The sequence below is a fragment of the Artemia franciscana genome, chromosome 9 (assembly GCF_032884065.1).
Source record: "Artemia franciscana chromosome 9, ASM3288406v1, whole genome shotgun sequence".
Lineage (NCBI taxonomy): Eukaryota > Metazoa > Arthropoda > Branchiopoda > Anostraca > Artemiidae > Artemia > Artemia franciscana.
This window is the reverse complement of record NC_088871.1, coordinates 9,496,471-9,512,179: the sequence shown is the minus strand read 5'-3', so window position 1 is coordinate 9,512,179 and position 15,709 is coordinate 9,496,471. Positions and strand designations below refer to the sequence as shown.

General features: G+C 35.5%; 1 protein-coding gene and 1 long non-coding RNA gene across 4 annotated transcripts in view; one reads left to right on the top strand and one right to left on the bottom strand.

The window, feature by feature from the left end:
* Window positions 1-10,780, bottom strand: part of LOC136030971 (uncharacterized) — a 56,118-nt gene extending 45,338 nt beyond the window's left edge. For both annotated transcript variants that reach the window (XM_065710120.1, XM_065710123.1), the window contains exon 1: window positions 10,639-10,780. In XM_065710120.1, the coding sequence (XP_065566192.1) occupies window positions 10,639-10,741 (103 nt within the window). In that variant the 5' untranslated portion in view covers window positions 10,742-10,780. The remainder of the gene's footprint in view (window positions 1-10,638) is intronic.
* The window catches only part of LOC136030972 (uncharacterized), a 38,357-nt gene that overhangs the window by 5,476 nt on the left and 17,172 nt on the right, over window positions 1-15,709 (top strand). The window lies entirely within an intron of this gene.

The window sequence follows — 15,709 nt, the reverse complement described above, 5'->3', positions numbered from 1 at the left end:
AACCGTGGATGACCAGCTTTCTGCTTAGCCCTAGACCGCTGGTCAAAAAGGACAATCGTCGGTAATCTGTCATCCTTCATCCGCAAAGCGTGCCCTAGCCATCTTAACCTTTCTCTCATTAGAGCCATAGAAAGCAGGATGCTATCTCAAAATTTTGATTGGACTATTCAGATAAAAAAAATTCTAGTTGTGGATTCCTTCCAGAATTCTTTTTGCATAGGCTACGAATCCACCTCAAAAATAGCCTACTTATATTTGAAGAAAGATCTGTTTTCACTCAAGTTAATTACCCTATTTATTTATCTGACGGTTCAATGAGAGTTGGGATGTTTTGACATTAAAATGCACTGTTGTGAATCATCTCCCTGTCTAAGTACGAAACAATCAGATAACTAATCGCCTCGCGGGTGATATGCTATTGAATATTTTAAACCCAACAAGGAACCAAATAATTGCACATGAAACGACAACAGTAGCTTGTTGTCATTTCCTAGGTTAATTGAAATTCATTTGTTTAGCCTGAAACTTTGTGAAATTTTTAATTTCCCAATGGTTTCTTGGGATTTCTGGCAAAATAGGACGTTTATTAAGAATTAGATACATTTGTGAAGCCTTTTTTGGGGGATTTTACAGCATGCAATTATCCGGTCAAGTCACTGCCCAATTATTAATACGTTTTCTGTCCAACTTTTTACCCTCTTTGAAGTAATTAGCAATTGTACTGTTGTTGTTTTTTTGTTAAGAGAGTTTGCTTTCCACGGCAAAATAGAATTATCCTTGATACTAGGGCGTTTATCCCCCCTTTTCAGGATAAAGTACAGCTTTTATGGATCAATTTTGGAAACTATTATTTTTCATTAAAATCTACGTTTTTGCATTAGGAGAACTACCCCCTGCAACACCCATATCGCACTGTTAACCCTAAAATTTCCCTTTCAGTGGGATATAATAGATTAATCACTGATTCTAAATCGCTATGAACACAACCTGAGCCTAAAACGTACTTTTGAGGCTCCAGTCTTCTTCCCCCCATCCGCTACAATACTACAAATTAAAGTTAATCTGTATTTTCCGATATACGTGCTTTTTGCATTACTAAATAAAAAATTGCTACTTTATATCTGCTGTTTCGAGGTTCCCCCCCCCCCGAAAAAAAATTTCTTGGCGTACGTGCCTGCTATATATATATATATATATATATATATATATATATATATATATATATATATATATATATATATATATATATATATATATATATATATATATATATATATATATATATATATATATATATATATATATATATATATATATATATATATATATATATAAATCCTCCCCATATTCCCCATGAATCCCCATATTTCTTCATGAAATCCTCCCACACCAACCGCGGATGACCAGCTTTCTGTTTAGCCCTAGACGGCCAGCCAAAAAGGACTGTATTTGGTAATAATTCATCCTTTTTCCACAAAGCGTGCCCTATCCATCTTAACCTTTCTCTCATTACAGCCATAGAAAGCAGGATGCTATCTCAAATTTTGGATTGAAACATTCTGATAAAAAAATTCTAGCTGTTAATTCCTTCCATATTTTTTTTTTGCATAGGCTACGATTCCAACTCAAACATAGGCTACTCTTGTAGCATACTTATATTTGAAGAAAGATCTGTTTTCACTTAAGTTGTGATCCTTTTTAAGATCATGAGGGATCCCAACGTGCGACAAATATTTTCGGGAAATCGAATTACAAGCTAGAAAAAAAATTTCTTAGAAAAACAAGTTAGAAAAACAGTCCCCTCCCTCCAAAAATTTCTCCAACACAAAGACGTTTAAAGTATAAAACGTGTGAGATCCAACGTTTAATGTATAAAAAATTTTATGGTCAGGGGAAGTGGGATACGCGAGAGGATGTTTCCATGGGTTAAGTTACCACAGGGAAGAGCATTTTCATGAAGAGTTGCTGGATTTTATAGCATTATTTAAAAAAAAAAAACATTTTGGTTACTTTTTAAGTAACCAAAAAAAAATCGGAGGAATCTTCCACGCTCATTTTTCTCCCAAAGTCAACGGATAAAAATTTGAGATAGCCATTTTGTTCCGCATAGTCGAAAACCATAATAACTATGTCTTTGGGATGACTTACCATATCTACGTCTTTGGGGAGGGGCTGCAAGTTACAAACTTTGACCAATGTTTACATACAGTAATGGTTATTGGGAAGTGTACCGACATTTTCAGGGGAATTTTTTTGGTTTGGGTGTGGGGTTCAGGGGAGGGGGCTATATAGGAGGATCTTTCCTTGGAGGAATATTTCATTGGGGAAGAGAAATTCAATGAAAATGGCGCATTATTTTCTAGCATTACTATTAAAAAAAAACAGCAATGAAAATATAAACATGAAATTTTTTTTTCAATTGAAAGTAAGGAGAAGCATTAAAACTTAAAACGAACAGAGATTATTACGCATATTAGGGGTTCTAAAATACGTTACCACAAAGAGCGAGGTATTTAGGAGGAGATAAATACTTCGCTCTTTATGCTAAATTATTTTTAGTAATTTCAACTATTTATTCTACGGCCTTTCTGATTCAGGGGTTATTCTTAAAGAATTGGGACAAAACTTAAGATTTAGTGTGAAGAGCGAGGTATTAACGAGGGGACAAATCCCCTCATATATATAATCAAAAATATAAGAATATAAAAGTTTGTTACGTAAGTTAATTTTTAAGTTACGTATATGTTTTACAAATAAAAATGTTCGTTAAAAATTAAAAGTTCTAGTTGCCTTTTTAAGTAACCGAAAAATTGGAGGGCAACTAGGCCTCCTTCCCCACCCCTCATTTCTCAAAATCGTCTGATCAAAACTAAGAGAAAGCCATTTAGCAAAAAAAAAATTAATATGCAAATTATATTTTAATAATTTATGTATGGAGAGCCAAATTCAGACATGCATCAATTCAAAACTTTCAGAAATTAAATAAAAAAAAAATAAGTTTTTTGAAATGAAAGTAAGGAGCGACATTAAAACTTAAAACGAACAGAAATTACTCCGTATATGAAAGGGACTTTTCCTCCTCAACGCCCCGCTCTTTACGCTAAGGTTTCTTACTGTTTTAAAAAGTAGAGTTAAGAGAAAGGGTCAAACTTCAGCGTAAAGAGCGAGGCATTGAGGAGAAAAGGCCCTTTCATATGCGGAGTAATTTCGGTTCGTTTTAAGTTTTAATGTCGCTCCTTACTTACCGTTACAATAAACTTTTTTTAATTTAATATTCAATGAGATCCCAGTGGTCGATTCTTCTCGGCGAGTTTATTTATATTTGGTTCTATTGATGTTAATGATAGTCGAAGATCACCCCTTTTCACAATGTCAAGTCTATTGCGATCTTTCGATAACATTTGAGAAACACGACTAAATGCCGCTTCAACAAGATAAGACATAGGAAAAGCAAAGGGTACTTTGTAGCAATGTCGGTTGTTTTCCATATATTGTACTTTTCATCTTTGAATTTTGCATGCATTATTTCATCACTTTGTATTTCGTTGAGGGGCTCATGCAAAGATATGTCTATTTCGGCAACATTAACTTCGAAAGGAATTGAAACCTAAATCGGTATATCCATCCCGAGTAGGTCACTAAACCGAGTTTGCATATCCTCATGTATATTTTCCAAATATTCACAATATAATGCAGATCTTCATCTTGCAAATCAATGCTAGCACAGGCCAAACAAGGAAACTGTTCAAATGCACGACGCCTGATATTATTCTTATACAGCTGTAGTTTCCTTAGAAAAGTAGCAATAGCACTTTTACTAGATATCAGATCAGAATTGTTTTCTTGAAACTGTTTTTTAAGTGAATTAAATTTTTCAGATATATCTATAAGTAAAACTCATCACATGTATTTGCAAGCAGTTTTTCTCCAAGTTGTGTGTCAGCAAGAAAGGAAACAATAGAATCCCAAAGCGTAATGAAACGCTTCCCCTTTGATTGCCATCTCACCTCTGTATGTAATACAATCCGCCCAAACTTTTCTCCATTTTGCTTACAAGAATTTACGAAAAAGGTGGTCTCGGAGAGAATTTGATTTACTATGGTTAACTACTTTTATTACAACAGTAAGGGCATCATGCAGACATGCACTCATTTTCTTTGCAACTAAGTGTTGACGGTGTATCAAACAGTACGCACAATATAAAATGAACAGTAAATTACAGTAGAAAATTGAAATTTTAAAAATAAAGGGCGTTCTGAGTTTGTTTTCTTCATGGACCCCCAAAATATCATTGTGGACCCCCAATTTGTTGTGTTTTGCCTGTAGACCCCCAAAAATATTATTTGGCTCAATAGGCTCATTCTAACGGAAATGAAAAGTTCTAGGGCCCTTCTTAAGTGACCAAAAAAATTGGATGGCACCTAGGCCCCCTCCAACGCTCATTTTTTCCCCAAAGTCAACGGATCAAAATTTTGAGATAGCCAATTCGATCAGCATAGTCGAAAACCTTAATAAATATGTCTTTGGGATGACTTACTCCCCCTCAGTCCCCAGGAGAGGGGCTGCAAGTTACAAACTTTGACCAGTGTTTATACACAGTAATGGTTATTGGGAAGTGTACAGTTTTTCAGGGGGACTATTTTGGGTTGGGGGGGAGGTCGAGGGGAGGGGGATATGCGAGAGGATCTTTCTTTGGAGGAATATGTCACAGGGGAAGAGAAATTCAATGAAGGGGGCGCAGGATTTTCTAGCATTATTATAAAAAATCAATGAAAAAATAAATATGAAGAAGTTTTTTCAACTGAAAGTAAGGGATAGCATTAAAACTTAAAACGAACAGAGATTATTACATATATGAGGGGTTCATCTCCTCCTAGATACCTCGCTCTTTACGCTAAAGTATTTTTAGTAATTTCAACTATTTATTTTACGGCCTTTCTGATTCAGGGGTCATTCTTAAAGAGTTGGGACAAAATTTAAGCTTTAGTGTAAAGAGTGAGGTATTAACGAAGGGATAAACCCCCTCATATACGGAATAAAAATATAAGAATATAAAAGTTCATTATGCAAGTTAATTCTTAAGTTACGTATATTTTTTACTAATAAAAATGTTCGATAAAAATTAAAAGTTCTAGTTGCCAAAAAATTGGAGGGTAATTAGGCCTCCTCCCCCACCCCTTATTTCTCAAAATTGTCTGATCAAAACTAAGAGAAAGCCATTTAGCCAAAAAAAGAATTAATATACAAAATTCATTTTCATAATTTATGTGCGGAGAGCCAAAATCAAACATGCATTAATTCAAAATGTTCAGAAATTAAATATAAAAAACTAGTTTGTTCCCTTCTCAACGCCCCGCTCTTTACGCTAAAGTTTTTTACTGTTTAATAAAGCAGAATTGAGAGAAAGAGTCAAACTTTAGCGTAAAGAGCGGGGCGTTGAGAAGGGAACAGCCCCTGTTATTCACGGACTAATTTCTGCTCGTTTTAACTTTTAATGTGGCTCCTTACTTTCAGTTACTAAAAAATAGTTTTTTTTAATTTAATTAACTTGCAATTCAAATCAAAATATGGCTCATTCTTTTTTATATTTTTTTGGCAGGCCACACGACTCTACACAACTGCTCATTTATTTCATTTAACTGCATAATTACACCATGTGCATCTTTTTCATTGTCCTCTAACGCTTTCAACTTGTTTTTTACATGCGATTCCAAGAGCTCTCTTTTAAATGCCTCAATATCTTATCTGTTAAATAATTTCTAATTCGTTTTTCTAAACCTACTTTTCTAAACCCCACATTGTAGAAATTTCTTACTCGTGGGACGCGGTCCTGAAACTGCCCAACCTTCAGCTGAAGCTTAATAGCTCTACGATCAGATCTAACTAAAGCTAATGTTCCCATATTAATTGATTCAGGTACAAATTGCGTTTTAATTAGCGCATAATCTACAACACTAGGAGTTGGTCCCGAAAGGCAAGTAATCATCAGATCATGTTCCCCACAAAGCGCCAGGAGCTTTCTTCGCCATATATTTATTTTTGTTTTTTCATCCTTGTTACTTCGTGGTATTCTACAACAAATTGGGACAAAATCACCTAAATCTGGGATCAACACATCTAAGATCTCAGCCTCCATACCGGTATTCGCATTAAAATCCCCCATCAACACGCACTCCAGATCTCTCTAACTTTCTTGTATTAACGATAATTTTTCTTCAATAATTTCCCTAGTATTTTCTCGACTGTACGAACTATTCCGTGCACGTAAATTAATTGCTTTGGCAGTAAACCCAAAATTAATTGCTTCCCATATTCAAAACAATTACACAGTCAAAGCGTTTTCAGATCTACTATTAATTCTCTCACAACTTTCAATAGCAGGTGCTTTGACCAAACCCGAAATGCCACCCTAATATTTATTATTTCTTGATACATTACGCACAAACTTTATTCGTTATCTTTCCGGTCTTGTCGGTTTAAAACCATAACCTGTCATCGGATCTCAAAATGCAATTTAGAAGTCTATTAAAAGTTTAAAAAAAAACTTGGGTTGGTTTATTTTAACTTTAATACCATTTAAGGCTTGCTGGGGGGAGGGGTTGCAAAAAGAAACCTTAAAAAACAAATGTATTTTTAATACGTCTCTTGTGTTGGAGAAATTTTTTTGGGGGAGCAGGAAGGTCTAATCCCTTCATCCTCCTTTATGGGTTCAGTATATGAAAGGGGCTGTCTCCTCATCAACGCCCCCACTCCTTACGCTAAAATTTATCTCTTTGTCACAGTTGTACTTTTTAAAACAATAGAAAACTTTAGCATAAAGAGCGGGGCGTTGAGGAGGGGACAGCCCCTTTTATATACGGAGTCATTTCTATCCGTTTTAAGTTTTAATGCCGCTCCTTACTTTCACGGAAACAAACTTTTTTTATTTAATTTCTGAACGCATTTGAATTAATGTAGATTTTGATTTTGGCTCATCGTAACTGAATAATTAAAACGAAATTTGCATATTATTTTTGTATGGCTAAATTGTGTTTTCAAACTTTTGATCGGACAATTTTGATCAATAAGGGGCGGGGGAGGTGGCCTAATTTCCCTCGAATTTTTTGGTTACTTAAAAAGTAACCAAAAATGTTTTTTTTTTCAAATAAAGCTGGAAAATCCAGCATCCCCTTTTTGGAAATGCGCTTCCCCGTGATAAATCCACCCCTTGGAAGGATCCTCCCACGTATCCCCCTCCACCCGACCATAAAATGTTTTATACATAAAATGTTGGATTTCAGACGTTTTATGCTTTAAACATCTTTTTGTGTTGGATAAACATTTTTTGGAGGGAGAGGGAGGGGACCTAGTCCTGGTTCCTGGGTTCGGTGTTGCTATCATTGATAGCCTATATTTTTATGGCACTTTGTATTAACCAAGTGACATATAGCAATAGCTAATTCTGTCGGTCTGTCGCGGTTTTGCTACTTTAGGCACTTCCAGGTAAGTTAGGACGATGAAATTTGGCAGACGTATCAGAGACCAGACCAGATTAAATTAGAAATAGTCGTTTTCCCAATTTGACCATCTGGGGGGGGGGGGGGAGTGGGGGCCGGTTAATTCGTAAAAAATAGAAAAAATGAAGTATTTTTAACTTACGAACGTGTGATGGGATCTTAATGAAATTTGATGTTTGGAAGGATATTGTGTCTCAGAGCTCTTATTTTAAATCCTGACCAGATCCGGTGAAGTTGGGAGGAGTTGGAGGGGGAACCTAAAATCTGGGAACACGCTTAGTGTGGAGGGTTCGGGATGAAACTTGGTGGGAAAAATAAGCAGAACTCCAAGATACGTTATTGACATAACCGGCACAGATCTGCTCTGTTTGGGTGAGTTGGGAGGGAGGGTTAATTCTAAAAAAAATAGAAAAAATGAGGTATTTTTTACTTACGAAGGAGTGATCGGATCTTAATGAAATTTGAAGTTTAGAAGGATATCGTGTCTCAGAGCTCTTATTTTAAATCCCGACTGGATCCGGTGACATTGGGGGGAATTGAGGGGGGAACTTAAAATCTTGCAAAACGCTTAGTGTGGAGGGATTGGGGTGAAACTTGGTGGGAAAAATAAGCACAAGTCCTAGAAACATGATTGACATAACCTAAATGGGCCCACTCTCTTTCGGGGAGCTGCGGGGGGGGAGGGTTAATTCTGAAAAATTAGAAAAATGAATTATTTTTAACTTACGAAGGAGTGATCGGATCTTAATGAAATTTTATATTTGGAAGGATATCATGTCTCAGAGATCTTATTTCACATTCTGACCGGATCCGGGGAAGGGGAAGTTGGGGGGCGGAACCTAAAATCTTTGAAAATGCTTAGAGTGGAGGGATCAGGATGAAACTTGGTGGGAAAAATAAGCACAAGTATTAAATACGGGATTGATATAACTGGGACGGATCTTCTCTCTTTGAGGGAGTTGGGGGGGGGAGATTTAATTCTAAAATATTAGAAAAAATGAGGTATTTTTAACTTACGAAAGAGTGATCGTATCTTAATGAAATTTCATATTTAGAAGGAACTTGAAACTCAAATTCTCTTATTTTATATCCCGACCGGATCCAGTGTCATTGGGGGGGGGCGGAAATCTTGGAAAACGGTTAAAGCGGAGAGATCAGGATAAAACTTGGTGGAAAGAATATGCACAAGTTATAGATACGAGATTGACATAATTGGTACGGATACGTTCTCTTTGGGGGAGCTGGGGATTATTAATTTGGAAAAATTAGAAAAATTGAGGTATTTTTAACGGGATCTTAGTGAAATTTGATATTTAGAAGGAACTCATGTCCTAGAGCTCTTATTTCAAATCCTGACCAAATCTGTTGATATTAGGGGGAGACCGGAATTCTTGGAAAACGCTTATAAATGTCGTAGATACGTGACTGACGTGACCGGACTGGGTCCACTCTCTTTGGGGGAGTTAGGTGGTGGGGTTCAGTGCTTTGGCGAGTTTGGTGCTTCTGGACATGCTAGGACGATGAAAATTGGTAGGCGCGTCAGGGAACAGTACAAATTGATTTGATTTCCTTGATTCCCCGATTCGGCCATATGGAGGCTGAAGGGAGGGGAAAAATTAGAAAAATTGAGGTATTTTTAACGTACGAGTAGGTGATAGGATCTTAATGAATTTTGATATTTAGGACCTCGTGACTCAGAGCTCTTATTTTAAATCCCAACCGGCATTAAGCCTCTGATTTTCCTTTTAAAACAATCTATTGATTCTTAGACTTTTGCTAGAGCTCATGCCATATGAGCTCTTGGCTCTTCCGACCTTGTCACAAGTGCCATATGAGCTCTTAGCTCTTGTTTTCATGTGTATCCCAAAATGACCAGTAAATTCAAGAAAAAATTTCAAGAGAATTCAAGAGATCCAAAGAATTAAAATCGAATAGTTGCTGACGTCAAACCATGGCTAATCAACAGTTCGTGGTAACGAACTGTAGTAAGGAGTGACCCGGGTCAATAGTAGCCGAAACTAAAAAACTGAATTTTTATAACAATAGGCTAGTTACATCAAAAGAATTGCATTTTAATGCTGATTTTAAATACATAAGTTTTATCAAGTTTAGACTTACCCATCAAAAGTTACGAGTTTGAGAAAATTTATAAAAATTTTGTTTATCCAAGCAGCCTATTATGCGCCCCCCCCCCGCCCCAGAAAAAATTTCCTGAATCCACTATTTTTTCTCTAAAAATCCAATTTAAAATAACATATTTCTCAAATTTATCCAAAAATAATTAACCTTTTAAAAATTAATATGTATTGAGACAAAGAGCTGATGCATTGAGCAGTTTGAACGGTTTGTATTAAATAATGTATTAAATATAACCGGTTGTATTAAAATAAAGGCCAAACTCCTTACCACTTTAGACCATTTCCACTACCTAGGCCTATGTATGACGCATAATTGTCAAGATTCCCTTTTAATTGCAGGTATTTCTTTGTTCGCAAGTTTATCAAAGCACCTATTATGTGCCCCATCCCCCCAAAGAAAATCCTGGATCCACTATTTTCGCTCTGAAAATCCAATTTGAAATAACAAATTTCAAAACATTAAAATGTCTAATAACGAGACAAAGGGCCTGAGTCATAGATCTCAGCAAAGAATGTCTAAACGGGTTTTTTGGAAGTGACCGAGAAATAGCAAGGCTCTGACTTAGATACTGTATTATTGCGTAATATCTTTGTCAATAGGAGAAACTATATGACGAGTATTAGCTGAACTGATAGCTTTTGCTAAATTCAAAACTAAAAACTAAAAACTTTAAACTAAAAGCAAAACTATTCAAATTAATGACCTACTTGTTCAAAAAACAGAGACAATTCTAACAGTAGAAAAATCAAATTTCTAGGTGGTATAATAAAGTAGTTATAGTAGATTGAATGTCAAAAAGTGTGAAGAGTGAACAAAGTGACCGAGTACCGGTCGTCTTACCCTAGAAGAAGTCGAGTTTAATAGCAACCAACATTGAATACAACATCACGCCAAGAAGTACAATACCCTAGACTGATAATAGGCCTAGCCAAACTACAAGCCAATTATGCTGGCCTAAGTTTAACAATGTTAGTGGTCAACTATTAATCAAAAATATAATTACCAGTTTCTCCTGAAGCTGACTGCTTTTTACATGGATCAAAAGTTTTTGGGAAAAAATCAAGACATTTAAAAAAGTTTTTAGTTTTGTCTTCTTCATTATCCATACTGAAATAATTTAAATTTTTCCGCTCGAAGTCACAGCGTTATCTCTCATATTAATTTTAAAAACAATTTCAACAAAATAAATTTTTCAAAGACAAGTAAAGATTTCCATTAAACCAAAAACCAGTAAATAATTAGAATCTAAAACGAACAGAAATTAAAATAAATAACCTAGCCAAACTCAAAACGAGCTGAAACTAATATGAGTAGGACTCACAATAAACTTCTATGCCCGAAGATAATTGGCACTTTACTGAAAAAATAATATGCATTGTCATTTTAGCTTACACATGTTGATATTGAATCCTTAAAATCTTAGTAATATTTTATTTATTAAAGTTATAAAAGTGAAAACATTATAATTTTTTTAGTATAGCGTAAATTCGCTTCCATACCTATAGGTACAATTGTTAAAGTAATTACAGCAGTGGTATTCGTACTAAACTTATTACAATCAGCCATTGATATGATATCGTCGGTGTGTCGTTTTGATATCCTGTATATCCGTAAACTTCTTGAAATTTTAATCTTAATACTCTAAGCTTTATAAGTATTTGCAATAGAAGTAGTAGTTGGAGCAATATTAATAGTAGTAGATGAGTAGTAGAACTAGCAAATACAGCAGTAATAGTAGTATTAGTAGTAGTTTGCACATAATATATCTTGGTCAATTGATATTCCCTTTTAAGACTTCTCTGAGAGTTTTCAACTTAATGCACAAATACAATTATTGAGATACGCTCTTGTGACAATCTAAATGCACATAGTGTCTTTTGTTAGTTTGACTGTGCTATCAATATTATCTCAGGTTTTACTTTATCAGGCTTAGCCTTAATATTACAAGTATCACTGTAGTAGTGGTGGTAGTAGGAGAAGTAGTTGCAGCGTTAATGTTGCATTAGTTATAGCAGTAACAGTAGTAACAACAATATTATTAGCAGGAATAGCATGTACATCTTGCCTTTTCGTCAGTTGAACATGGCTTTGATGATACCCCGGAAGTTTTACCTTGACACGGTAAGCCATTCCAAAAACATTGTTGATGTATGCTTTTGACCCCCTTTTGACGCCCTTTTCATCTTAATACTTTAAGTCTTAAAAAGCTGTTGCCATTGAAGTAGAAGTAGAAATTGTTTAGTAGCAGTAGTAGTAATAATAAAAGTAGCAGTGGTTTTGGTGTTAGTTGTGGCATGCATGTATTACCTTTTTGTCAATTGATCTTTCCCATTAAGTATTCTCTGAAAGTTCCAGGTTAATCCCTGAAATCCATTCTTGATAAATACCCTTTTGACAATATGCATGCAGTTAGTGTGTTTTGATTTAGTTCCAATTCCCCCTCAATAGTCTATCAAGTTTTCACCTGCATATGCATAGCCTCCATTGTACTAATATCAAACTAGTAGTGGTAGTACTAGTAGCAGTAGTAGCAGTATTAGTGTATTATAATTAATGGTAGTAACAGCAGTAGCCGCTGTATTAATAGCAGTACTAGCATATACATTTGCCTTTTGATCAACTGAACATCCCACTCATGATGCCCCTGAAGTTTCTTCTTGGTACGAGAAGCCGTTCTAAAAATATTGCTGATTCACCCATATCAGCAATCTGTATGCACATAACATATTTTTATTTAGTTCAGCTTACCCTTCAACGTTTCCTTAGATTTTTATTTCTTATCCTCCGCCTTGGTAGTACTTGCTACAGAAGTAGTAGTTTATATTATAAATATATATATATATATATATATATATATATATACAATTGATCATCTTCTTTATCATTTCCTAAAGTTCCAAATCAATATACTAAGTCATTCCTGAGTTACGCCCTGTTTACTACCCATATACACAAAACATTTTTTGGTTTAGTTAAACACTCTCCTCAACATTAAACAGTTCGTAGTAAAAAAAAAACTGTAGTAAGGAGCAAACCGGCTCAATAGTAACCAAAACTCTGAAAAAGGAATTTTGATACTAATAGTTTCACCAAAAGAATTGTATTTAATGCTGATTTTAAATATAAAAGTTTCACGAAGTTTAGTCTTACCCATCAAAAGTTACAAGTCTGAGAAAATTTGAATTATTTTAGAAAATAGGGGGAAACACCCCCTAATAGTCAAAGAATCTGAACAAAAATAACACCATCAGATTCAGCGTGTCAGAAAACCCTTTTTTAGAAATATTAGACAGATCAAGGATGCGTGTTTATTTGCTTTTTTTGTTTGTTTTTTCCCCCAGGGGTGATCGTATCGACCCAGTGGTCCTAGAATGTCACGAGAGGGCTCATTCTAACTGAAATTTTAAAGTTCTAGTGCCCTTTTTAAGTGACCAAAAAATTGGAGGGCACCTAGACCCTCTTCCAGGCTCATTTTTTCCCAAAATCACCAGATCAAAGTTTCGAGATTGCCATTTTGTTCAGCATAGTCGAAAAACTTAATAACTATGTCTTTGGGGACGACTCCATCCCCCACAGTCCTTGGAGGAGGGGCTGCAAGCTATAAACTTTGACTATTGTTTACATATAGTAATGGTTATTGGGAAGTGTACAGACATTTTCAGGGGGACTTTTTCGCGGGGTGGGGGGCGTTGCGTGGGAGGATCTTTCTATGGAGGAATTCATCATGAGGGAAGAAAATTTCCCTGAAGGGGGCGCAGGATTTTCTAGCATTATATAAACAAAAAAATGATGATTTTTTTCAACTGGAAGTAATGAGCAACATTAAAACTTAAAAAGAACAGAAATTATTACCTATATAAGAGTGTTCGTCTCTTCCTCAATACCTCGCTCTTTGCGCTAAAGTATTTTTGGTAATTTCAACTACATATATTACGGCCTTTGTGATTCAGGGGTCATTCTTAAAGAATTGGGACCAAATTCAAGCTTTAATGTAAAGAGCGAGGTATTGACGAGGGGGCGGACCATTCTATATGTAATAAAAATATACAAATATAGAAGTTCGCTACGTAAGTTAATTCGTATGTTACACTCTTTTCACCTTAATACTGTAGGCTTTACAAGTTATTGTAATTGAAGTAGTGGTTTGATTAGCTTAGTACAGAGGCGCCATTTGGGGGGTTCAGGGGTGGGCAAATGCCCACCCCAGATTTTCCAGGGGGCCCAAGCTTCCACCACAAAGGTCCCTTTGCCGGCCATAATAATCCATTATGTCCAACATAATCCATTCTGTCCAATTGATTTGAAATTACTGCACGCCTATTAACCAAAGAGCGTAATTACCTGACGACTCTTGGGGTAATTACTCTATTTGCTATCAATTATTGTAAACTTTGAAAGTAGGTAAGATACATAATAAAATTCTTGAGTTCTGTCAAATGCCCATTTCCTAGATGATTACGTGACACGAAGTGAGTCGGGGGGGGGGGGCAAGATGGAGTTTATGCCCACCCCAAGATTTGGTCCAAATGGCTTCTCTGGTTTAGTAGCAGCAGTGGCAAAAGGGAAAGAAGCAGTTGTATTAGTTTTGTATAACTACTAGTATTACTGCTAGTATAACTTGTCCCCATACGGCTTGTAAGCCGTATTCAAAAGTTCTTTCCGAGGTTTTGAAAGTTCCGATTGTAGGTCATTACTGAATTCAATATCCTTCGAGTTGTCTGTTCAGTATTTTCACTATCTTTATTAGGAATTCTGTGAATCAGCAGATTTAATCGGTATAATTACATTTTTCAAATCGGCATTTTCTTGTTTGAGAATTATTCAAGCCAGAAAGACTGGAAGTTTCTTGTATAGGGTTTATTGCTATGGCAGTTCCAACGGTGTAAATTTTTGTTTCGATCCATAGCCAGTTTTTAGGGGGTTTCTGGCTATTTTCCAAAATTCCCATAAATTTGTTTTCAAAATAACACTTTACTGCTGGGACTAATCAAGATAATAGTTACCATTCTGAAATCAGCTACAAACTGCATTTCTTTTCTCTCTAGTCAGTTTTTTTTTCAAACATGTTTGTTAATTTTGTTGACTATGGGCCAGGGTTCTTCCTTTACTAGGTTTTAGCTGCCGCTGCAACCATGACTTTTTATTTTGTCTACTATAACCAAGCGAAATCATAGGGCTATGTGAAGCCTATACACCTAAGCACAAATATTTCTAACATTTTTTTAACAGTATTTTCGATATTTGGAAAAAAGTTCACGAATTATTAAAGTATCTATTAAGTTTCCCTTACGACACGAATGATTGAACCTAAGTATCTCCTGTTTCTGTGTGTGGCCTTACCCATTCCGCTACCACAAGATATGCGGATATGCTAAATATCCGCTACCGGATATTTAGATAGTGCATAAAATGGATGCAGAAGATTAGCAGGTCAACTCTGAGAAAAAAATAATAGATATTAAACGGGAAAAGTTGTTTGGCTTTTTCTTAGCCAAAACCTAAAAGCAGCATTCAAACCTGAAACTAACTGAAAATCATCCAGTATATTAGGATTGAGGAGAGGCGGAAGGATATTCCTACTATGTATATATTACTTCAACAATTTGAGCCCGGTTTGACCCCCCCCCCCAAAAAAAAAAAATATAACTGGCTAATAAAAAGTTAAAAATACATGTGAACTGATTTTCGATGCAAATATGGCCAGTGGCTATTTTTTGTAATACAATACAAAAAGGGTATTCTTCAACAAAAATGCTCCACAAAAGGTATTTTCAAAATCTATCGAGGAAGGGCAAATGCCCTAAACCCTAATCGACACCACTAACTGAGATACAATGAAAGAAAAAATAAGCTTTGTCAAGTCAAATCATCTTCGTCCCCTTAGGGGGCAAAGAACAAATCCTCAGCCATAGAAACCGAAAATTTAAAAATATGTTCCGAAAAAGACTGTCTAATAGGGATAAATCGTCACTTGAACTAATCTACTTGAATTTTCTAATATTAATATAATTTTTACGATTCGAGTTCTACTTGAAAGCAATAATGTGTATAATTCCGAGTTTGCAGGTGGAAAT